Below are 24,272 nucleotides of genomic sequence, written 5' to 3'. Positions count from 1 at the left end.
GTGGAATAAAAATCAAATAAAGAAAAGGGAGAATAAGAACAGGTGTGTATCCCGAAGCTTCTCTAATAACTTGTGTTTTTTGGTGGGGGGATATAGCTGCCCGAATTCTAGCTTGGGGGGGGGCAATTTCTGCTGAATTCTGGCAGGTGTAGTGAAAAAACAAACAAAAAAGGAAAATCCAGTGCCCAGAAAGAACTGCCCACCTCTTAAAATCGATGGAACTACAGGAAAGTGTAGCCTGCAGGTACATAGATTATTTGGATTACTTGGAAGCCACTTATGGACTGGAATTGGCACAACTGGGGTGAACCTAAGAAAATTGGGGATTTGCACCCACACTGTGAGTGTGGAGAAGAACAGGCAACGTCACGCCCATGTTAGTGTACTCTGTGCCCCTCAACAGGCACTATGGGAGACTTGAGGTTAGCTGCCCCAAATGCTCTTGATTAGAGATGAGCACAAACTGGATTTTGGTGGTTCATCCACACAACTGTTCCTCAGTTTCCCAGCCATGCCTCTTCCAGGCGCTGCCTCTGAGTGGGCGCCCACCAGAGGAGGAGGGGCAAGGGAAGCTCAGATGCCCATGGAAGAGCTTTGTGACCGAACCGCACCAAACTGCGGACCTGTGGTTCATACCCCTCTCTGTACTCTTGATGCTACCCATTATTGGGTGAAAATGCTCTGATATACCATGTTTTCCTGAAAATAAGACAGAGTGTTATATTAATTTTTTCTTGAAATAACACATTAGGGCTTATTTTCAGGGGATATTTTATTTTTTTCATGTACAACAATCTACATTTATTCAAATAAAGTCATGCCATCTTCTTCTGGTTGCGGCACAACGCTGGAGGGCGGGGTTTCACTTAACGGGCTTATTTTTTTGAGTAGGACTTAAATTGCAAGCATCCTGAAAAATCATACTAGGGCTTATTTTCAAGTTAGGTCTTATTTTCAGGGGAAAGGGTATTTGTTAATTGTACTGTAGTGTTTCTAGACAAAGAAAGAAAGATGTAATGTGTACCTGCATTATTAGGTCTGCCTGTAAGCTGACATATATGATAGGAATCTTTGGTTGTATGCTGCCTAGCGGTGCAGGAAACAAGCTGCTGAAAAGATTTCTCCATTTTTGTTATCAAATGCATCTCTGTTGGGTAAGTGAGGCTACATTATCAGTAGCCTCACTTACCCAACAGGTAAAGGACCTACAATTGCACATTGCCTGTGAACTCTCCCAGAAGGAGCATGTAAGCATCTTCCTTTATACCAAATCATTTCACTTCGTTTTGTCTGGATTGACCAACAATGGCCTGCCACCATTTTGGATGTCTTTCCAGCCGTACTTTGAGATGTTCAGGATTCAATCTGGGACATTTTGAATGCAAAGTATGGCCCCTGCCACTCTGCTATGACACTTTTGCCAGAAATATTGCTGATAAAAATGGAGTGTGACCAATTGACCCCTTGATCTGAACTCTGTGATTACAATCTGTGTTGAAATTGGCAATGAATGTCTGGCCAGACTTTTCACAAACTGTGAGGCTCTCATCCTTTCTCAGCAAATGGTGTTTCACAGGAGAATCTGCAAAGAGAACAACCTGCCCATCTGTTTCTGCACCCTGGGATTTTAATAAAGATAATTATTCATGAAAATGTGAAAAGGAGTGCACATACATTTTCCCCCCGGTTTACCTTCTAGCTATTTTCTTCCCCATATTCAGCTTATTTCAATATGCATCTGTTTCAAATTTTGCTGACAATTATATCTCATGCAATTTTAGGTGCTTAGTTAAAGGGAAAAAGAAAAGAAAAAAAAATCAAAACCTGATTTTTCAGAATTCCCCAGAGCGGTACCATCCACATTCAATAGACGGCTCTTCCCCCCAGCCCACTTTACTGCTAAATCCACCTTCTTGTTATTAGGTCTCTGGTAACAACTTAAACCTTGGCATGCAGTTCCATCAGGGTAGTCTCAGCCTAATTCATTGATCCTAAGAATGTCCTTTGGAGAAGCTGGCAAAGGTGAATACATCCTGTATTAACTTCTCAAAACCTGAGAGATTAATCAATACTGCTGTTGATGAAATTGTTTTATCTGCAGTGGAAAGGGAGGGGGTGTCTGTCATATTGAGCCTGGTATTGATTGGGCAGCCATACATAATTTATAGAGTCTTCTATCACTAGAAAGTATCTGAAGGTCATCTGTCATTTGACTCTCCCTCAATTTGGACCCCCAGTTTGTCCTTTAGCAGACCTGGTTTCCTTTAAGTAAAACTTTATTTTTTATGACCATGTGCTGAGCCCAAGTAACTTGCACAGGAACAAAAAAACTGGAGAACATTTATTTATCTGTTGTGTGAGATAACATTTGGAGTGGCTGGGACAATCTTTATATCTGTAGGGGGCTGCGGGTTGATACCCTTCACCCAAATCTGCTTTGTGTTCCTGTTCTCCCAAACAGAGTTTGGGAGTAGACATGGGATATTAGTATTCGTATCTCTGGATGATACGAATATAAATATCGGCGCCACAGGTGCCTGGAAAATTCAGTCCCCCACCCCGAACCGGCAGTTCCAATTATTGGTCACCGTGTGGCACACACAACTAGCGTTGCCCTGTTGGCACTTCCCCGTTTTGCGATACAGCCGACCGCTCAATCGCTGAGCAAGGGGACTTGTCATGCACCTCCTCAACTGAGTGGCTGGCTGTGCAGGGAGGCGGGGAAGTGCTGGCTGGGCTACGTCTGTGATTAGTGCGATGGGAACTACACTGGCTGCATGCACTGCACAGCAACCATTAATTGGACCTGCCAGATCATGGGGAGGGGAGACTGGACTTTCCAGGCACCTGTGGTGCTGATATTTGTATTTGTATCCCTGGAGATATGAATATCCCATGTCTATTTGTGAGGAATGAGTCACAAGATCTTAATTACCTGAAAGTAGATCTTGGAGTGAAAGAGAGTACCAAAGACATTGGAAAACATCTACCTGGACAGAAACCTTGGGTTATTCAGGTGTTTTTGGACTGCAACTCCCAGAAGCCTTCACCACCAGCCATGCTGACTGGGGTTTCTGGGAGTTGCAGTTCAAAAACACCTCAGTAACCCAAGGTTAAGAACCACTGGCATAAATCACAGTGGCAAACTGCTGCTAATTTAGGAATGGCTGTACTCCTTGTTGTACACCGGTCATGTGACTTTGTGTGTAACAAGAAATGCACTACCAGAAATTTGGTGCTGTGATTTATGTTGCTGAACTTTAGCCAGTGTATATAAGCAAAAGGATTCTGGCCAATGAGTTGGAATTATGTAAACGAATATCTTGGACAGGGGTGACAAGTGCCATTTTCCAGTTGTTAGGTTCTTACGCATTTCAAAAAACATTTTTAGAGGTATTTCAGCAGAGTTTTCCAATTTTATACCATTCCTTGATAAGCCTTAAAGCCCCCCCCCCCAAGAATAATGAATAATTAAAGATACTGCCTGAACATAAGGGAGAGTGATGCTTTCATTAGACTACTAAAATCTAAGAAACATAAGCTAGCTTTCAAGTCCACAAGAGTCTTTATCAGGCTGGCCATAACAGAGCTGGTGGTGGTGCAGAAGAGACATCAAGGTTTCCACATCCATGCCCAGATATGCAAGCTAGGTTTCCTTGTTGAAAGCAAATTCCAAACTAGGGTTGCACAATCAGCTTAAGAGGTCACAGATTTCCAACTTCATCTCTGGTATGGATGTGAATGTTCATGTGAGCTTTTCAGGGCAAAAAAAAAAGGTACCTTTTTCAGTACAGTACTGAAAAAAGGTTTATATTCTAACAGAGTTCTGACTCCTGTCCTCTGAAGATGCTGGCCACAGAGACTGGCGAGATGATATGAAGAAAATCCTTAAAAACATGGCCAAACAGCCCGGAAAAACCAGAACAACCATTTCTATTCTAACCTTGCAGATAGGTGCTCCCAGAAATATTGCTACTGAAGCAATCATTAACATCTGAACACCAGTGAGGCATTGCAAGAGGGAGCCACTGCCCATGGAGCATTGGACTGGGGGTTGATAATTAAGTTGGGGCACCTAAGTGTAAAGCCAGAGAACATGCACCTGCTGGGAGACAGCCAAACCAAGATCACCTACAGCATGTGGTTTGCTTGTGGTGTTACCTGTCTGGCTACTTGTACAGACTTGGAGTGGCCCTTGAGTATCTTCAGGAGAGATTGCTATAGCAATTCTGAGTATATACCAAGAATTGTTATAAGTCAAAATCCACTGGATGATACAGAATTAATATTAATAAGAATGATGGCCTGGGCTATGAGATGCCACACAACTGGACAGATGTGCACAGTACATGGGACTGTGTTGTTTAATGTCAAGAACAGAATTTAGGGAGCAGATGCTCTGAATTATTAGATGTAGAACTAGAGATGTAAAAATTTCCAGATGTTTTGAAGCCATAGAAAATGGCTTTGGAAAAAAAATGGGGGGGAAACCTCCCCTCCCCCAATTTTTGGTTTTTTTCCCCCCAGGCCTTCCCATCTCTAGGATGGAGTCCCAACGAGAGATGTAAAATTTCCAGAAATTTTGAAGGCAGATATAAAACGGCCTCCCAAAGCCGGTTTCTACGGCTTCAAAATTTTACGTCTCTATGTATCATTGAGATTTTTCTCTCTCCTCCCACCCCCACGCACAACTTATTGAGAGGAAACGTAATATGGAGGTGGTATTTAACGCCGGTCAAAATGAATATAATGGATAAAAGTGTGTCAAAATTACGTTGGAGCTGTAAAGAAGAGAAGGGGACATATTTACATATGTGGTGGTTATGGGAAAAAAGAAAGAATGGAATTTAATATTTAAAGAAATATCTGAAATTTTGAAGGCAGATATAAAATGGATTGAATATTCAAAAGTCTCCGATAATAGCTTTATTGAATCTGATTAAGGAAGATCAATTGGTGAAAGAAAATAAGGATTTAATAGTAATAATGATTACAGCAGCAAGGATAATTTTTGCAAGGAACTGGAGAAATGATAATCAATTTAACTTGAAGGAATGGTATAGAGAATTATGGCACATGGCAATTAACGATAAACTGACATGTGATATGAAAATAAGTAGAGGCCAAATGAAAAATAATGATTTTAAGAAAATATGGAATGTATTTTTGGAATATGTATTTCGGAGGGAAGGGGTTTACACCGAGGGAAGAAACAATGAAATTTTGGAGGGAAAATGGATGGAACGAAGTGTAATGCTAGTCCTGAAGGTGATGGGTGCACATGGGTAATTGTATTTCATTGTATTATATTGTTTTGTATTTTATATAGGGTTTTTTGTGTAGTAGTAGGTTTATTTTGTATTAATAAAAAAAGAGAGAGGAAACGTCCTGAGCGCGCACACAGCCCGGAGCGCGCTTTGGATTTCATAAATCCCAATGATTTAATCCACCAGATTTAATGTCCGGTGGGAAAAAAATGGAGGCTTTACATCTCGTCCGCTTCTGCTGCGGTTGCTGCTGCAGCTGCTGCTGCAGCGGAATTATGTGGCACAGAAAAGCGCAACCTCCCTTCTGCCTCTGCCCGGGGTGCGCGGAGAACGCCGCCGCCGCGCCGCGCAGCGCTGAGCCGGAGGGAGCGCCGAGGCGCGGTCACGTGGGCGCCGGGGAATGCGAGACCTGCGCAGACGAGGTCGGGAGGGGACCGGCTCTCTCGCTGGCGCTTCACACACGCGCTGCCCTCTCCCTTAGCAACCGTCGCGAGAGGAAGACGGGCAGGCGAGAGGACCAACGGGAACCTTGGGCTTGCCTCCCTCCCTCCGCCCTCCAATCGCGCCCGGGGCTTAGGGCCGCGCGACCTCCTCCTCCTCCTCCTCCTCCTCCTCGCCAGGCAGGCTTGGCCGCGGGAGGGCGGGATGCTGACGGGCTGCAAGGCTCGCCGGGGGGCGCCCAGTCAAGCCGCAGCACTGGGACGACGACGACGAGCTGGAGAAGGAGGAGGAGGAGGAGGAAGGCAGAAGGAAAGGGTCTCCGCCGCCGCCGCCGCCGCCTCCCGGGGCTCGAAAGGTGAAGGGGGGCGAAGCTTCTCTTCCTCGGGGAGAAAGAGCCCGGCTCTGAGCAGCCCTTGCCCGGCGGGGGGGGGGGGAGTCTGCGCGCGCGCCCTCTCCTTGCGCGCGCCTTTGGGCATCCCGGGTGCAAGCGGGACGGAGGAGGGTCGGTGCGTGGCAGGCGGGCGGGAAGAAAGTTCCCCTGACGCGCCTGAACTCCGAAGAGAGAGCGAGCGCCGCGAAGCAGCCGAGCGCCAAAAAGGGTCTCCATCCCTCCTTCTCTCCCTCCTTCCCTCTTGGTGCTTGCCCACCCGGCGGGGGAAAAGTTGGTCTGGCTTTATGGGCGGCAAAGGCTCCCCTTTCCCTGCTTTTCGGCACCCCTGGGTGCAGCCGTGATTCCTAAGGCTGCGAGTGGGTGGGCAGCCGCTGCTGGAGGGAGGGAGGAAGGGATCGCTGGTGTCATGGTGAAAAAATGCGTCGAGGCACACACACACCCCGGACAGATGCCAGCGCAAGAGCCCATTCTGCTCTTTTTTGTCGGCTCAGCAAATAAATCCCTTCAGAAACAAACTGGCTGTTTGTGTCTTGGGGATGGTGGTGGTGTCATTAGGGGTTTTAAAAAGACGCCCAACTCTTTAAAAAGAGTAGAAAGGCTGCATTTTTGGGTAGTTTTCATAAGGTCTAGTTCCGTGTATTTGGGTTTTTCAGGTGGAGGTTTCTAGCCAGAATCTAAGGTAGAATTAGGTGCTCTTAAACTTAATTGATATTAGCAGGTTTCAGCGTTTCTATTTTTATGCTGGGTGGGGGCTTAAGTGCATGGATTCCATTGAAATCATGTCACCTACGATGCTCATGCATATTGCTTGTACTGTACAGTATAGGATAGATTGGATGCGTGCCTATTTCTGGTGAGAAGTATAACCTCGTGGAATGTCTGCAGAAAAAGTTCATGGCGGTGTTTTGGAAAGCATCCTGCTGCCGTGGCGTCAGATTTTTCGATTCTGGTTGTTGGTACTCACTGCAAAAGAAATGGGAGTGGTTCTGGAGTGGAACCGGACTGATTCCCGAGTGAAAACTGTGGAGTTTGCAAAGAAAGTTCTCTTGCTGTCTGGAGGAGGCAGGCCTGCTGTTTTCATTCCCAGGGTCTGCTGCTTTCCCTTGCCACGTTTCCCTACATTCTGCTAACCTGCCAAGCTGCAGTAGTGCTAGAAGCTGCTGCACTGATCCTCCCTGTAAAAATGCAAGGCTTGGAACAACAGATCCATTTATTAATGATCCCCCATTCTCCTTACAAATGGGTTAGGGGTGCAAATTGTCGTGCGGCTAGTGTACAGGTGTTTCTTGATAACAGACATCAGAGTGAGGATTCCTCATCCTGAATCTTTTTTATTCCTGTCTTCATGGAGAACTAAACAAAATATACAAAACGGAATACTATTTATCTCCTTTCTTGAGATACTGTTCTGTCTGTCTGCTTAAGCTTTAAGCAGAATTAACATATTGATAACCTCCTGCCCATTTTTAAAATTGGACTCCTTGTAATACCGTGTGTGGCTTGATCTTCACTGAATTATTGCTACGGAGTAGGACTTCAGAGTGACTGGTGCCATTTGCCCAACATATATTCATCTGGAGCAGTGATTCCCACCTTTGAGTAACCCAGGTGTTCTTGGAAGGCAATTCCCATAATCCTTCATCATCAGCTGTGCTGGCCGGGGCTTCTGGGAATTGCAGATGAAGAACATCTGGGTTACCCAAGGCTGGGAACCACTGCTTGATTTAGTCAAATTGACTGCAATCACAATTTACATTTTAATAGTGGAATTTTCTGATGGTTTAAACAAAACATTATTTTTAAAATTTAACAAAACAGTATTTTTAAAATTAAACTCGTGATTTAAATCACAATTTAAATCAATTTGATCTTTTTTTAAAAAAAATCATTGATTTTAATCCACCCTGGACCTCAGGCATTGTGGGGAATGTGATCCAGCTGTTAGTGATTAAAAATAAAAAAATGTTCTGGTTCAGAACACAGTTCCCTACCCATTATGCTATTCCAGTTTTTCATGGCATAAAAACTGATCATATTACAGACAGAAGCATCTACTGTATTCCTACTCCATTATAGTTCTTTTGTTGCTGCTCTTGACAGTCATATGATTTTATAGTAGCTACTGTAGACATTATGTAGCTTAACGTTCTGTAGATGAGAGTTATGCCCTCCAGTTATTTTGAATGGCAGCTCCAAGGTTGGTCGGTGGTAGGGAACTATCCCTCCTACGGATATAATTCTAGTGTTTTGGGAAGTTCAGGATTTCCAGATGCAGGGTAGTGATATTAAATGCTAATAGAAACACAGGTTGTTAAGTACACATGAATTATCTAACCTGGCACACTCCTGTGTTGCACTCACTTCTGTCACTTCAGCCAGCATTCTTGGATGGCAGGGATAGGAGTTAAAGTCTAACGCATGTGAAGGCAACTACCGTGTTTCCCCGAAAATAAGACAGGGCCTATATCAGTTTTTCCTCCAAAAACACATTAGGGCTTATTTTCAGGGGATTTTTTTCTCCCCATGTACAACAATCTACATTTATTCAGATACAGTCATGTCATCTTCTGGTTGCTGCACAATGGTGGAGGGCAGGGTTTCACTTAACTGGGGCTTACTTTTGGATTAGGGCTTATATTATGAGCATCATGAAAAATCATACTAGGGCTTATTTTCAGGTTAGGTCTTATTTTCAGGGAAACGGGAAAAGAGTCCAGAAACATGTTTGTCTTTTCAGGGAGCCGTGTAGGTAGATGCATTCTAATTTTTCAAAAATAAAATAGTTGCTGAACACTGGTGACATTGTGCTGCTGTAGATCCCTTTAGGAGCTGGGGATGGTTTGTTAAAATATCCCATTTGACCAGTCATTAGATAGCTCAAAACAGATGAAAAATATCTCAGCATGCCTGTATAATTAAAGCCTAGGAAAAGAAAAGCATCCTTTGTGCTGAAGCTATCTACTGTGAGAGAATTTGTTACCTCTGTGGAATCCAAGATTTAAAATTCCATCTGGCTCGAGTTACAGTTTTACATATTCAGTATTTTGCACAAGTGATGGAGAAGGGCCTTCCAGTTGGATTGTATGTGCCTTTGCTGCCTGGTTATCATGTTGTGGGCCAAAATGGAGGATCCTGGTTCATTCTACGGGACCAGGTAAAACCAGGGGAGTGATTGCCCACAGACCTAACCCAGCATTTTGGTGTCCCCAACCTTACTGGATAATCTTCTGCAGTAGTACGTCCATGAATTTCTACCCTGTCATGTGGGACCAGAAGAAAAATTCTGTTGTGATGTGTCAATGATGGGGTCTTGACCAATCTCTTCCTCATCCAGTAGAGGTTTTGGAAAGGTGAGCATTATTTTGATGAAGGTTGTTTGAACTAGTGGAGTAAAGATGCACCTAATGGACCCCTGCCCTTGGGAAAGTATGGATCACTTTGAGAAGTTAAATGATAACATTTAATAATATGTAGGTAGAATCTGAGGGCTGCTGCAATCCAGGAATCAGGACTGAGAGCAAGGAGGTGCTCATAAGTCTGTAGAAGATACTGAAATCTAGGCCTGTTCCAATTCGTACATCGGTGGTGTGGGTGTTTGGATGCTGTCAAGCTTTTGCAGGAAGCATCATGGGGTGGCAGGACTCAAACCAAACTTTGGAAAAGGGAAGAAAATGGTTCACAAAGAATATAAGTAGGATCTTGGGTCGGCAAATATATGGGATCTCAGGAAGGGCGTGAATTGCCTGGCGCTGAAGTCTGTGGATTCTGTAGGTTTTGGAAGAATGCTGGATCTATGGACATGTTGTGGATTTGCATTCTGCACGGGTAAAGCAAGTTGAGTGGAAGCTTTTGGCACCAAAGGATTTTCATTGGCACTGCCTAGAATTGCATTAGGTGTCCTGAAGTTTCTTTGCTGTGGTTCAAAGTCTCTTTATGTATTTTTTTAGTGTTCTCTCTCCCAAATAGTTCTGCATTTTTCAACGGATAAAATCATACCTTTGGAAGCAAATAGCCGTACTGTTCCAGAAAACATTTTGCACGATTTAGCTGGGAAAGTTATTAATGCTGGGACTCAACTTCATAGCTTACTGTTTCTAAATATATCACGGGGAAGTAACATAAGCAAGATTTTTGTTGAAATGTCTTGCTTTTTGTTTTTAAAAGCCAAAATCCTTCACTGATAATAGAATAATAATAATCTTAACATTCACAGTAAGATCTTAAGTGTTTGAAAACAGATCATAATAGCCCTAGTAATTTTTGGAGGAATCTTAGAAGGTCAATATTATTTTTATCACTCTAGAACAAATCATTGTAATAAGTACAGGGTTGGGGAGGGGGGAAATATTAAAGTTTTCAACTGTCATAAAACATTATAAATGTACAAAGAACACTTTAAAAAGCATAATAAATCATTATGAAAGGAGATTTACTCTCTAGCTGTTATGGAGTAGTGGCAATGCCACTAGATGGGCAGGGTAAAAGTAAAATTAATTAATTAATTAATTAAGAATGTTGGCCCCAATCCTGTTTGTTTCTTCCGTGGACACAGTGGCCTTTTGCACACAGTGGTCTAAGCTTTCACTACCCCCTTGTGCATTTCCAGGAGGCAATCTATAGCGTGCATAACTGAAATCTGGAAATCTGTGGAGGAATTGTGGAGTACATGGAGTCTTGTGAGACACAGTTATAGCACTTTGATACTACTTCAATAGCCATGGCTTTGTTCCATATAATCTTGGAATTGGTTGTTTGCTGATGTTTTGAGAGTTCTCTGCAGTTGTAATTCAAGGGAGTGCCTTCCCTTGTCCCCCAGCAATCTGGTATCATGCATCTACAAGAGATCAAAAGGCCATCTAATCAAACTAAATGTCCCAAGGCAGAATCTTCATACGACCTCATGCAATCAAAGCAATAGTAATTATGTATATTGCAGTATATTAGGAAAAAGGTTTGTGCACTTGGTGAAGCTGCTAAAGCAGCAAATTTGCTTTCTGCCATGTAATGTTGATAGTACCATTATATTTTAAAAAAAACCCAGCAGCATTACATTTTGTACGTGCGTGGTGTAGCAATCTGCCTTATCCTAAACCAGCCCTTTTGTCTCAACTATTGGCAACACTCTCTGATGGCAGCTCTTGAGGGTTTGAGGCAGAAATCTTTCATATTCATAATTGAATACATGTGGGATTCAACCTGGGGTCTTCTTCATGCAAGCAAGATGCTCTGCCACTAGGTTTTGGTGCATTCCTACATGCATAGGGTTGACTAGCCCTATCCAGTGAAAACATCATCCCAAAGAGGGTGTAAAAGTGAGAGTTCAGCTTCTCATTGTCTTTATTGTATGCATGCAAATGTGAGCTTGTCATCAGAACAGCCATGGTAGATGACACTGCTGCTGTTCTCACATCAGTCAGATGCCTAAGGGAAGCTCACAAGTGGGGCGTGAATACCATAGCATGCTCCCACTCATGTTTCTTAGCAACTGGCACAGAGACATATTGACCCCTACCCCTACTCGTCTACTCAATAAAACCTGCTCCCTGGATGTACAAAAGCTGGGCTTCTTTTATGTCTGAAGCAAGCATCAGTCATGGCAAAATGCATCTGGTGTTCTAATGTTTAAATACTCATTTGATTAACAACAAACAACATATGAAACTGAAATGTTTTATTAAGGATTTTCTATATTCAGTCAAGCTCTAGCTCCAACCTCTTATTGAAGCTTATTGGCCATCAGTGGCAGAGCGGTGGGTCAAAGCCCCAATTCTGTACACTGGAGTAGGCAGGAATACACAAGAAAAGTTGTCATGTGACTGAAGCAGCCATTCCATTTTTACAAATACAATTCTCATGACAATACTAACATTATTTCCTGAAATAATAAAGAAAACTGATGAATTTAAATCTTCATCCTCCTAAAATCTGAGAGGAAAATATATGGAGCAGCAGAATTTTCACTTATCAGCCATTTATAACTCCTTCTACTGCAAAATAAGCACAGAATATCCTCCAGTAAATCTGTCCTTCAAAGCATCCTGGCCATTATAATCCTCCTCCAACATCATGTTCATGATCAAAAACAACAACAACAACAAAATAAAATCTGGGAGTTATAATCCAAACGTATAACTTTTCCAGGGTGTAAGAGAATCTCCTTCCCTCTGTTTCTGTTTATAAGGGCAAAATGTGATTCATCTGACCTAGCCTTGTTAACATAGGGTTGCAGCCCTTTAATTCACTGATTCTCAAATGGGTTCTCCAAATTTTCTTGGTCTGCAATTCCCAGAAGCCTTCACCACTTGCTGTGCTGGCTAGGATTTTCTGGGAGTCGCAGTCCAAGAACATATGGGGACCAAAGTTGGAGAACCATTGCTCTAGTTTATTCAAAAGAATGTTAAATAAAATATGCATAACACACATTTTTGAATTACCAGCTGACCAACCTCAACAAGTCCCTTGTGTGAACATTACCCTGTCTTGTAAGATTTTGGGGGGACCTGGAAGGAGTCTGTCATCTTGATAGAGCTGACAGGTCTATCCAGTGCAGAACTGTAATATGCAGCTGCAGGAATGTCTGCACTATGGATAAATATATTATATTTAAAAGTATCAAAAATGTTGTGTAAAGCAGTTACAGTGATAGGTTGCTAACCATTGTGAATACTTATGCATTAGACAGAAGCTGAATGTCCTGTGTGGGTAAGCAATTGACCTGTATGGACAACAATGCCCTACTTATTTAGCAGTGAATAGGAGTCCTAGCCCCTTCATGGATTGCTGCCTTGTTGTGGCGAAGGGGCCTGAGTAATTCAGAGAAGCTATGGGTTATGCAGTGCAGGGACACCCAAGACGGACAGGCTACTCCAGTATCTTTGCCAAGAAAACTCCATGGATAGAAACAAAAGGTTAAAAGATATGAGGCTGGAAGATGAGCCCCTCAGGTCAGAAGGTGTCCAACATGCTACTGAGGTCTTCTACAGAGGACAAGTAGCACCAGAGCTAATGAAGTGGTTGGACCAAAGCCGAAAGGACACTCAGCTGCAGACACACCTGGAAGTGAAAGGAAAGTCCAATGCTGCAAAGAAAAATACTGCATAGGAACCTGGAATGTAAGATCTATGAACCTGGTCAAACAGGAGATGGCAAGAATAAACATTGACATGCTGGGCGTCAGTGAACTAAATGGACGGGAAAGGGCAAATTCAATTCAGACGATTATCATATCTACTATTGTGAGCAAGAATCCCATAGAAGAACTGGAGTACCCCTCCTAGTCAACAAAAGACCAGGAAAAACTGTACTGGGATACAATCTCAAAATGATAGAATGATTTCAATATGAATCCAAGACAGACCTTTCAACATCACAGTAATCCAAGTTTATGCACCAACCACCGATGCTGAAGACGCAGAAAGATGTTCTTGTCATTATACATTATAGAGGACTGGAATGTTAAAGTAGGGAGTCAAGAGATAAAAGGAACAACAGGTATGTTTGGCCTTGGAGTTCAAAACAAGACCTGGAGCTGATTGTGGCTCTGATCATCAGCTTCTTATAGCAAAACTCAAGCTTAAACTGAAGAAGGGAGGAAAAACCACTGGGCTAGTCAGGTATGTAATCTAAACCAAATACCTTCTGAATACACAGTGGAAGAGAAGAACAGATTTAAGGAACTAGATTTGGTGGACAGAGTGCCTGAAGAACTTTGGATAGAGGCTCGTAACATTGTCCAGGAGGCAGCAACGAAAACCATCCCAAAGAAAAAGAAATGCAAGAAAGCAAAGTGGCTCTCCAATGAGGCCTTACAAATAGCAGAGAAGAGAAGGGAAACAAAATGCAAGGGAGATAGGGAAAGTTACAGAAAATTGAATGCAGACTTCGAAAGAATGACAAGGAGAGACAAGAGGGCCTTCTTAAATGAAGAGTGCAAAGAAATAGGGGAAATAATAGAAAAGGAAAAACCAGAGATCTGTTCAAGAAAATTAGAGAACATTTTGTGCAAAGATGCACATGCTAAAGGACAAAAATGATAGGGACCTCACAGAAGCAGAAGACATCAAGAAGAGGCGGCAAGTATACACAGATAGTGTGGTTGCTGACCTTGAGACACACATCCTGGAGAGTGAAGTCAATTGGGCCTTAGAAAGCATGGCTAACAACAAGGCCAGTGGAGGTGATGGCATTCCAGTTGAACTATTTAAAATCTTAAAGGATGACACTATTAAGGTGCTACACTCAATATGCCAGCAAGTTTGTAAAACTCAGCAGTGGCCAGAGGATTGGAAAAAATCAGTCTACATCCCGATCCCAAAGAAGGGCAGTGCCAAAGAATGCTCCAACTACCGCACAATTGCACTCATTTCACACGCTAGCAAAGTTATGCTCAAAATCCTACAAGGTAGGCTTCAGCAGTATGTGGACCGAGAACTCCCAGAAGTACAAGCTGGATTTTAAGGGGCAGAGGAACTACAGACCAAATTGCTAACACGCACTGGATTATGGAGAAAGCTAGAGAGTTCCAGAAAACATCTACTTCTGCTTCATTGACTATGCAAAAGCCTTTGACTGTGTCGACCACAGCAAACTATGGCAAGTCCTTAAAGAAATGGGAGTGCCTCACCACCTTATCTATTTCCTGAGAAATCTATACGTGGGACAGTTAGAACTGGATATGGAAGAACTGATTGGTTCAAAATTAGGAAAGGTGTACGACAAGGCTGTATATTGTCCCCCAGCTTATTTAACTTATATGCAGAATACATCATGCGAGGCTGGACTGGAGGAATCCCAAATCTGAATTAAGATTGCTGGAAGAAATATCAACAACCTCAGATATGCAGGTGATACCACACTGATGGCAGAAAGTGAGGAGGAATTAAAGAACCCTCTTAATGAGGGTGAAAGAGGAGAGCGCCAAAAATAGTCTGAAGCTCAACATAAAAAATAACAACAACAAAGATCATGGCCACTGGTCCCATCACTTCCTGGCAAATAGAAGGGGAAGATATGGAGGCAGTGACAGATTTCACCTTCTTGAGCTCCATGATCTCTGCAGTTGGGGACTCCTGCTTCTTGGGAGGAAAGTGATGACAAACCTAGACATCATCTTAAAAAAGCAGAGACATTACCTTGCAGACAAAGGTCTGCATAGTCAAAGCTATGGTTTTTCCAGTAGCAATTTATGGAAGTGAGAGCTGGACCATAAAGAAAGCTGACCGCCAGAGAATTGATGCTTTTGAATTGTGGTGCTGGAGGAGACTCTTGAGGGTCCCCTGGATTGCAAGGAGAACAAACCTATCCATTCTGAAGGAAGTCAGCCCTGAGTGCTCACTGGAAGGACAGATCCTGAAGCTGAGGCTGCAATACTTTGGCCATCTCATGAGAAGAGAAGACTCCCTGGAAAAGACGCTGATGTTGGGAAAGTGTGAAGGCAAGAGGAGAAGGGAACGACAGAGGACGAGCCGGTTGGACAGTGTCATCAAGGCTACCAACATGAATTTGACCCAACTCCGGGAGGCAGTGGAAGACAGGATGGCCTGGCGTGCTCTGGTCCATGTGGTCACGAAAAGTGGGACACAACTTAATGACTAAACAACAAAAAGGAGTCCTATGCTTGGGGGGGGATATATGCTGCTGTTGTTTGTTACATTGTGCAGAGTTTATGGAAACAAAAATCTGAATATGGTCACAGTGACTTTCAAGTTTAAGAATGTGCTTGCTTTTTGTTTCTTAATGTCCTCAGTGATATATTAAGGATGGCACAAAGAGTGCTTTGAAAGGTCTTCTAGAAATGGGAAATACTTTCCTTACCTCTTCCAAGTAACCTAATCACCTATTTTATGATTGAAAAAAATTTTTTTTTTGGGGGGAGGGAGAGGTTAAATTAAAGATTTAGCAGTCTGCACTGTTAAGTTAGGAATATCTGTTATAACTGGCATATTGGGATATCAGTTCATTTACTGTATTCCAAAGTATAGTCTATTGCACTTCCATGAAGTTTAACATTATAGGATCTCATACCATATAGTTGTTGGGATATTTATTATTAATATTTTTTTAGAAACAAGATTGCATAATTACTATTGAAAATTATTACTAAATTAATTTATTACTTTTCAGTATTCAGGGAAATAATACATCCCTCACCCTAATAGCTAATTAAGGACTAAATACATTTGTTTGTTCTAAGTAGTTGAGGACAGGGCATTTTGGAAATTACTCATTCGTACCATCGCCATGAGGCAGGCACATAACAACAACAAAGTAGCATAAAGCCATTAATCTGTTGACTTTAAGATAAGTCCCCCAATTCAATAGTCTGTTCTGACTGGGGCTGACAATGGGATTTCACCCAATATTCTATTTTCAAGCCCTTGATGAAGAAGTAGGCTTTTGCTTTTAACTTAGATCACATTCTAAAACTACTTTTAAAACTACAGTAATTTGATATGATGGCTTTGGGAAAACAAAAATACATCTAACAGTGCTATATTTTTAATAAATATTCTCAGGGCTGTCTGAATATGTACTAGGTGCTACATCATAATAAAAACACAAATCTCTGCTTTTTGCTTATAATTATTAAGCTAATGACACAAACCAATAGGATGGGGAGAAGTAATTGAAGAAATTTGATGCATTTGGAAAAAGTGCAAAGTTAGCAATAAACTTTTGAGCATTATAGAGTTAATTTACTAAGGAAAAATTATATGCCACAGAATTTGCCACTCAAAAATCACAGTATGGAAAGCCAAGAATAAAAGAGACCTAAATAAAATTGACCCCCTTCTTGAATGCACACCATAATGTGGTGAAGGAGTTTGAGTGTGCCAGTGAAGCCAAGAACAATGCCATCAAGAAGCTAGACTCCATTATCAATCCTAGCAGTGTTGGCCAAGGTGGAATGATCACAGCTGGGACACCAGACTAAGTTGCATCATCTCTATTTGAGGGTAGCAGCCACATCAGCAGAAGATAATTGATAGTCCCAGTGGTGATGGGGGTGGCAGCTACAGGGCAGCAGCCTTAGCTGGAGGTGACACTGGTGGAGGAGAGAACAGCAGTGCCGCTCAAGCTAACTTGTTAGTCCTGTGTGGAATGTGAGAGTGGTAAGCCACTGCTGAACTTTTCTTACCTTGAAAACCCTATGATGAGACTGTCCAAAATTTAACAAGAGATACTGCTGGAAGATAAGACTTCAGGGTTAGAAAGCACTAAATCAGCTACTGGAGAAGAGTGAAGGACAAGTATGAACTAATTATGCAACTGGATTAAAGCCAAAAGGACATAGCAGGATGCTGTCATACTTTGCAGTTTCCTCACATATGAACAAACTTTTCTGTATCTTTTTCAGATAAGACTTTGTAGATGTAGTACCTATGCCTTTTCTTACATGAAAGTGGCACTTCTTTTTAAATCATTGTGTGGCATGGTCTGTTCTAATGCTGTATCATACAGCATGGTTGCTTTTGAGAGGAAAGGCCTGTTTATTTCTTGCACAGCACTCATGTGCGTGATTCTTAACCCAACAGTGTCCTGAAGTCAATAACAGCTTTTTCTAATGGATAGTGTTGTTAACATTGGATTGATGAGATCTTGCATGCTTTGGTCTTTTCCCCATAAAGAACTTTGAAAGGATTATTGGAGATGTGCCCAATAGTTATGCAGTAATTGTAAACTGTTAGGCAGTGAGTTACAGTTCTAAAAGTAGCCCTCTGTGAGAAAGTATGGAAATACAGAATAATCAGGCTATAAGTTTTAAGGTGGCGGCGGCAGCTGAATAGCTCAGTGAGTTGGAATGCAGGGACTGGAAATTCAGTTCTCCGCTGTGCCTCCTGGGAGAAAGGGCAGCCTGTGTGCCCCTTGGGCAAACACCCCCAGAAGAAGGGAAGGGCAAGCTACTTGTGAATCCTCTGAGGAGGGTCACTGTAAATTGTAATCAACCTGACACCATGCACTTATTATTAATTGTGCTTTGACTTGTGGATCTTTATTAAAAAGAGAGGAAGGGAATATAGTTGTATTTTAAACTGGACTTTGATTCTATGTTTAAACATCATTGACTAGAATGTTTTTAAATATGCATTCCTGTTAGTAAACAAAAGACGGAGATGGGAGATTTAGTAAAATAAGATTTAACATTTGTTCAAGGTAAAAGGTGGATGCTCGCCTGCAGAAATAGCTTGGTTTCAGGGAAAAGAAACAACATGCTTGGTGTGTTGGTACATTATCCAGATTAAGTTGTCGTGTTTCTCACACCTCCACAATTTCATCTTAATTCCTGTAATCTCTCAGGTGTGTCAGGAATGAACCTGAAGTACAACTCAACATGTGGCAGGCATGGAGAGGTCTAGGACCCCAATTGGGCTTAGGAAAGCTTTGCGAAGGTTGTCTATATAATTGTGAGCAGGAGGACCTGATAATTAATTTTCAAAAAACAAAAATCATGTCTTTTGCCAAAAGGCCAATAATACGAACATAGATGATAATTCAGCATAGAACTGATCAGATCCACCAATTTAAATATTTAGGTGTTGTTTTCCAATCTGATGGCTCTAAGAAAGCACATGGTGATTATGTGGCATTAAATGCCCAGAGAAGTTCTGCTGCAGTACTACAATTTATGACAACAAAGGAGGGGCATTACATTCCCTCAGCCATTAAAAAGTTCCACGCAAAAGCAATAGCCCAACTACTGCATGGCTCCCAATTGGGCCCCTTCCCAAATATTGCAACCCTAGAACGTGTACAATCCAAATTCCTGAGGGCAGTATTAGGAGTCCCCAGGGACGTCGCCAACATAAAACTAAGATTGGGAACTGGTCAAATTAAAATCAAAGCCAGGGTGTGGATTCTCATGGACTGGCTCAGAGTGTCTTATCTCCCTATTGGTCTTGCACCACTGATCCTGCAAGACACCTTTAAGTCAAAATGGGTTCAGTTAGTTGAACAAAAAATAGCCTCTTTGGGCCTCTCTATGCTGACTCTGTTAACCATGGGAATGGCACAGGCAAAGAAAATCACCGAGAAGCGCATTGAGGACATTGAGAGACGAAATGATTTAAGCAGGGCCCCAGAATTCTATCTTAGGGAGGACAGCTTATACAAGGTCACAGCAGCACCTTATTTTGCCCAGTTGGAGCAGCCCAGGCATAGAAGGGCGTTTACTCTGTCGAGCTGGATAAACGCATTGGGAAAGCAGCTACCATGTTCTCTAGACTCACAAAGAGAGTATGGCTTAATAAGAAGTTGACGGCATACACCAAAATACAGGTCTATAGAGCCTGTGTCCTGAGCACACTCCTATACTGCAGCGAGTCCTGGACCCTTTGTGCACGGCAGGAGAGGAAGCTGAACACCTTCCATATGCGTTGTCTCCGACGCATTTTTGGTATCACCTGGCAGGACAAAGTTCCAAATAGAGTAGTCCTAGAACGAGCTGGAATTTTCAGCATGTATACAATATTGAAACAGCGCCGTCTACGTTGGCTTGGGCACGTTGTGAGAATGGCTGACGGTCGGATTCCAAAAGATCTCCTGTATGGAGAATTAGTGAAGGGAAGCCGCCCCCGAGGGAGACCACAGCTGCGTTACAAGGACATCTGCAAGCGGGATCTGAAGGCCTTAGGAATGGACCTCAACAGATGGGAAACCTTGACGTCTGAGCGTTCAGCCTGGAGGCAGGCGGTGCATCATGGCCTCTCCCAATTTGAAGAGACACTTGTACAGCAAACCGAGGCAAAGAGGCAGTCCCGAAACAAGCAAAACCAGGGAGCTGGACAGGGGACAGATTGGATTTGTCTCCAGTGTGGAAGGGATTGTCACTCTCGAGTTGGCCTTCTCAGCCACACAAGACACTGTTCCAAGACCTCCATACAGAGCACGATACCATAGTCTCTCGAGACTGAAGGATGGCTACACTCTGGCCCGGCTTAACACACTACCTTCGGCAATGCAGGAGGGATGGTATAAAAAGATCCCCTGGGCAGAGCGCCTTTGCCCATGTGGAATGGAGCAGATAGAAACAGTTGAATAAGTTCTGTTGTGATGTACATACTATAAGGACATACGTGAAGAACTTGTTTCCCCTCTGATTGGCCAATTTCCTGACTGTACAGAGCAACAATGTATGCATCTGCTGCTGTTTGATTCCCATCCTATGTTTATACATTGAGTTGCCAAATTCTTTACTGCTGCTATAGGCATTAGAAAAAGGATATTAAAACTGGATGGAATTCCATTGTCAGAGCATGGTTTGCTAAACATTTTGGAATTGCTTCAGGGGAGATGCTTTGACACTGTTGTTGTTTACCTCAGAATCGACTATTGCTTTGCATTTGATCCCAATATTTCTGTATATTTCTGTATGGATGTTTTATTTGTGGCTGGTCTTTTGACCATAATAAAGTTTTATCTATCTGTCAAAAGAAGTTACCGGGGGGATTCTAGGTGTTCAAGGTTTTCTTACCAAAAGATTTATAATGAGAGACAAGAAATTGATAATTGGGATATCCTGATCATTATACCGTAGTCCAAAGAACTTATATTTCTAGCCTCTTGAGTACTTGAATGAGGATGGGTTAAAGGGAGAAAAAACAACAACATGAAAAATAATATTGAGAGAGGAGAGGTCAGGGCTTGGAGGAGTAGGCTTCTGGCAAACACATTTGAGTACCAGGGTGGAAAGAAAGAAAAATTAGTGTGAAATGAAGAATTTGGTAACAAGAGAGGAGGACACCACAAAATAGGCGGGGGACTCATGGATTTTAAACCTGGCACAAGCCAGGTATGTTTGTTAGTTATTAAGAAATGAGTTTCCATTTGGGGTTAAGCTGGTTCTAGCTTGCTGATGTTCGTCCTTGCCCTCTGGCTGGAGTTTCAGGACCAGTGCCCCTTTCTTAGGTTGCTGCAATCTCAGAGCAACTCTGCAATTCATAGGTCTCATTCTATTTACAGTTGAAATCTCATTGCAGTTCAGTTAGTTGCACAGAAAGCACCTAACGTCCCCCTTGAGAGAACATCTCCGTTTGACATGGTTTGTTGTTGGAACTGAAACTTCATAGGAACTATCTTTATACAAGACTCTTTGCCTTTCTGAATCAGTGTTGCTCATTTAATTTCTGACCAGTAGCCGGTCCTGCAGAATCTCATGCAGAGGTCTCTCGCATCTACTGACACCTGGTCCTCTTAACTGGAGGTGCCTGGGACCCATCCACAGTCCTTCTGCATGTAAAGCCTATCCTGTGTCACTGAATCATACTCTTTTTGCAAGAAGCACTTTAAGGCCTGAAAGAGAGGGAGCTATGATGACCAAGGTGGTGGCTGGAATCCTACTGCATATTTATGCTGACGTAATTGCTTTGGTGCACTTCAGTGGCAAACTGCTTCGTGTTAAGAATTCAGTGTCAACATTTCCTGTTGTGCACTGAGTCATGTGACTGGTGGGCAATAGGAAATGTTTGTGCTGACTTCTTGCTGTAATTTGCTCCTGAAACGTACAGTACACAGATGGAGTTATGTTGGCAAGTGAAACTAAAAAGATTCTGGCTGTTAATTTGTTGCAGTTGTTCACGAGCTTCAAATCTCTCTATCTCTCTCCAGCATGCAGCCATTTTATTATGAAACAGAGACAGTTATGCATTCTAAAAGTTTTTAACTTTAACATACACTTTATTATAGGGCTATTTATCGTGCTTTAAGAAGTCATCACAGTAACAAGAATACGCCATAGAATGGATGCAGAAGGATTCCCACCACCACCACCTCCTGAAGGTAATGCAATAGAATATTTATGCTTTAAAAATCTATATATGTTCTCTTCTTGTTCTTCATATATTACAGATTTTCTTGGTGTGGTTTTAATAGCATTTTGGGATCACATTAACTTTGAGGGCACCAGATATTTTTATAAATTCACAAGATGAAGTTTTGTTTTTCATAGTTTCCTCATTTGTTACATTTATTTGTATCATTTTAGGATGAGGCATTTAATGCAAGAACTGAATACGTCTGTATGACTCAGCCTGCTTTGGGGATTGTAAGAGTATTGCTCAGACTAAACTGCAACAGGGGAGAGTTGCTCTTTGTCTACGCAATATTTGTGTGAAACAAATACCCGTTTAAGCACACAGACAGTTACAGAGGGTGGTTAAAATGGAGCCAAGATTTGAGATGAATGAGCATAGCATCGGAATTCTAATTGGTCAATAGTCTTTTGTTTAAGAAGCTGTTAGTAGCTTATTTTGTGTCTGAATTTCTTTTTAAAATAGAAGGTTGCCCTACTGAAAGAAAGAAATCCAGTTGTTTTCCCAAAGTACCAGAAGAAATAAAAATAAAATAAAGTATTGATGTCTTATTTAAAAAGCAGTCTACCTAACAATAGCAAAGTGAGTTTTTATGTTTTCTGCATACATTCTGTATTGTAAACATAAGCTGCTGTGCCTGTATGAAAGGATCTGTCTCTAACCTACATGCTACATGCTTGCTTTGTGAATGCATGTCTGTCTTTTTCAAAATGAGATGATTGTGCAGAGGGTGATGGTGGGGTAACCATTTCCAGTCTGTGCCATGGTTCTTTAAAAAAATATCCTCCCTTAAAACTAGTTACCCTAGGAGAAAAGGTGTTGTTCATCCAACAAAGAATGCAGTCTCTTACTTCTGTTTATTTAATCTTTTATATTAAGGAAGCAAAGTACAGTGGTGCCTCGCTTAGCGACGTTAATCTGTGCAGGAAAAAACATCGCTAAGCGATTTCATCGCTAAACAATTTTAAAAAGCCCATAGAAATGCATTAAAATGTGTTTAATGCATTCATATGGGCTTAAAAACTCACCTTATGCGAAAATGGGGTGGCCATTTTTGGTGCCTCTAAAGCGACGCAACACAGCGGGCGGCCATTTTGGAACCGCCAATCAGCTGTGCGAAAATGGGGCCTTTGGGATGATCGCGGGGGAGCGCTTCCCCGCGATCATCCCAAAGGCCCTGCCGATCAGCTGTGCTTCGGCTCTCTCTCTCTCTCTCCACCCCTCGCAGTCCAGCCTTAGCAGGGAGACTGAGGCGCCGCCGCCACCCTGACCGAGAAAGACCCTCTGCGTCTGCAGAGGGTCTTTCTCGGCCAGGGTGGCGGCGGCGCCTCAGTCTCCCTTCCAAGGCTGTCAGTCTCCCTGCCGAGGCTGGAGCTGCGAGGGGTGGAGAGAGAGAGAGAGAGAGAGAGAGAGAGCCGAAGCACAGCTGATCGGCGGGGGTTTGCAATGATGGCTTCCCCGCAATCATCGCAAACCCCCGCCGATCAGCTGTGCTTCGGCTCTCCCTCCACCCCTCGCAGCACAGCTGATCGGCGGGACCTTTGGGATGATCGCAGGGAAGCGCTCCCCCACAATCATCCCAAAGGCCCCAATTTTGCACAGCTGATCAGCGGGGCCTTTGGGATGATTGCGGGGAAGTGCTTCCCCGCGATCATCGCAAAGCGAATTTTCCCCATAGGGGCCATCGCAAAGTGATCACTCTCGCGATGGCAAAAAGTCCATCGCAAGGCGATTTCATCGTAAAACGGAGCGATTGCTATGCGAGGCACCACTGTAATTTTGATTTGTAGTATTTTAGCATTGCTGTGTTGAGTCCCTTCCTCCGTGTATCCCAACATGCATGTGCACATGCATAATCAACCCACACAGGTTAAGTATGGATCTTGTACCTGGAGATAAAGTAAATTGTGGGCAGATTAAAGGCTAGATAAAAAAAATGTCAGTTTCATTACAAAGTATGGAAAGTACAGAACATAGAACTTGGTGAGATAAACTCACTTAAGTTTGAACTGGCAGTTACCTATTTGTGTTAATAAAATCAGGAGGTAGAAGAACTGCTGCTCAGTGGTTTAGGCATCTGCCTGCGGAGCCAGAGGTTGGGAATTCAATCCCCTGCTCCTTGACAGTTGCTGGACTTGATAATCCATAGGGTCCCTTCCAGCTCTGCAGTTCTAAGATGATGATAGTGACTAAGAAAAGAAGGCTGAAGATGCAGAAACTGCAGTCAAGGTAAGGGAGAGGGGGGGCTGGGGCTTGGCAGTTTTCCAGGATTAAACTCAGAGCAAACTCAAAATATAAATGGCACAAGGTTGGACATGGTAAGGGTGGAACTGAGGGAGGTAGAGAAAATTAGAAACTGACAGTGGC

At 42.7% G+C, this 24,272-nt stretch overlaps 1 protein-coding gene across 2 annotated transcripts in view; it reads left to right on the top strand.

Annotated features, from left to right (window-relative positions):
* Positions 1-5,918: 5,918 nt before the first annotated feature.
* The window catches only part of ARHGEF10 (Rho guanine nucleotide exchange factor 10), a 152,264-nt gene continuing 133,910 nt past the window's right edge, over positions 5,919-24,272 (top strand). For both annotated transcript variants that reach the window (XM_073000724.2, XM_073000720.2), the window contains exons 1-2: positions 5,919-6,063; positions 21,781-21,873. In XM_073000724.2, coding sequence (XP_072856825.2) covers positions 21,834-21,873 — 40 coding nt within the window. In that variant the 5' untranslated portion in view covers positions 5,919-6,063; positions 21,781-21,833. The remainder of the gene's footprint in view (positions 6,064-21,780; positions 21,874-24,272) is intronic.

This window comes from Pogona vitticeps, chromosome 1, assembly GCF_051106095.1.
Source record: "Pogona vitticeps strain Pit_001003342236 chromosome 1, PviZW2.1, whole genome shotgun sequence".
NCBI lineage: Eukaryota > Metazoa > Chordata > Lepidosauria > Squamata > Agamidae > Pogona > Pogona vitticeps.
Note: the sequence above shows the minus strand (reverse complement) of the source record. Positions and strands in the feature narration are given on the sequence as shown.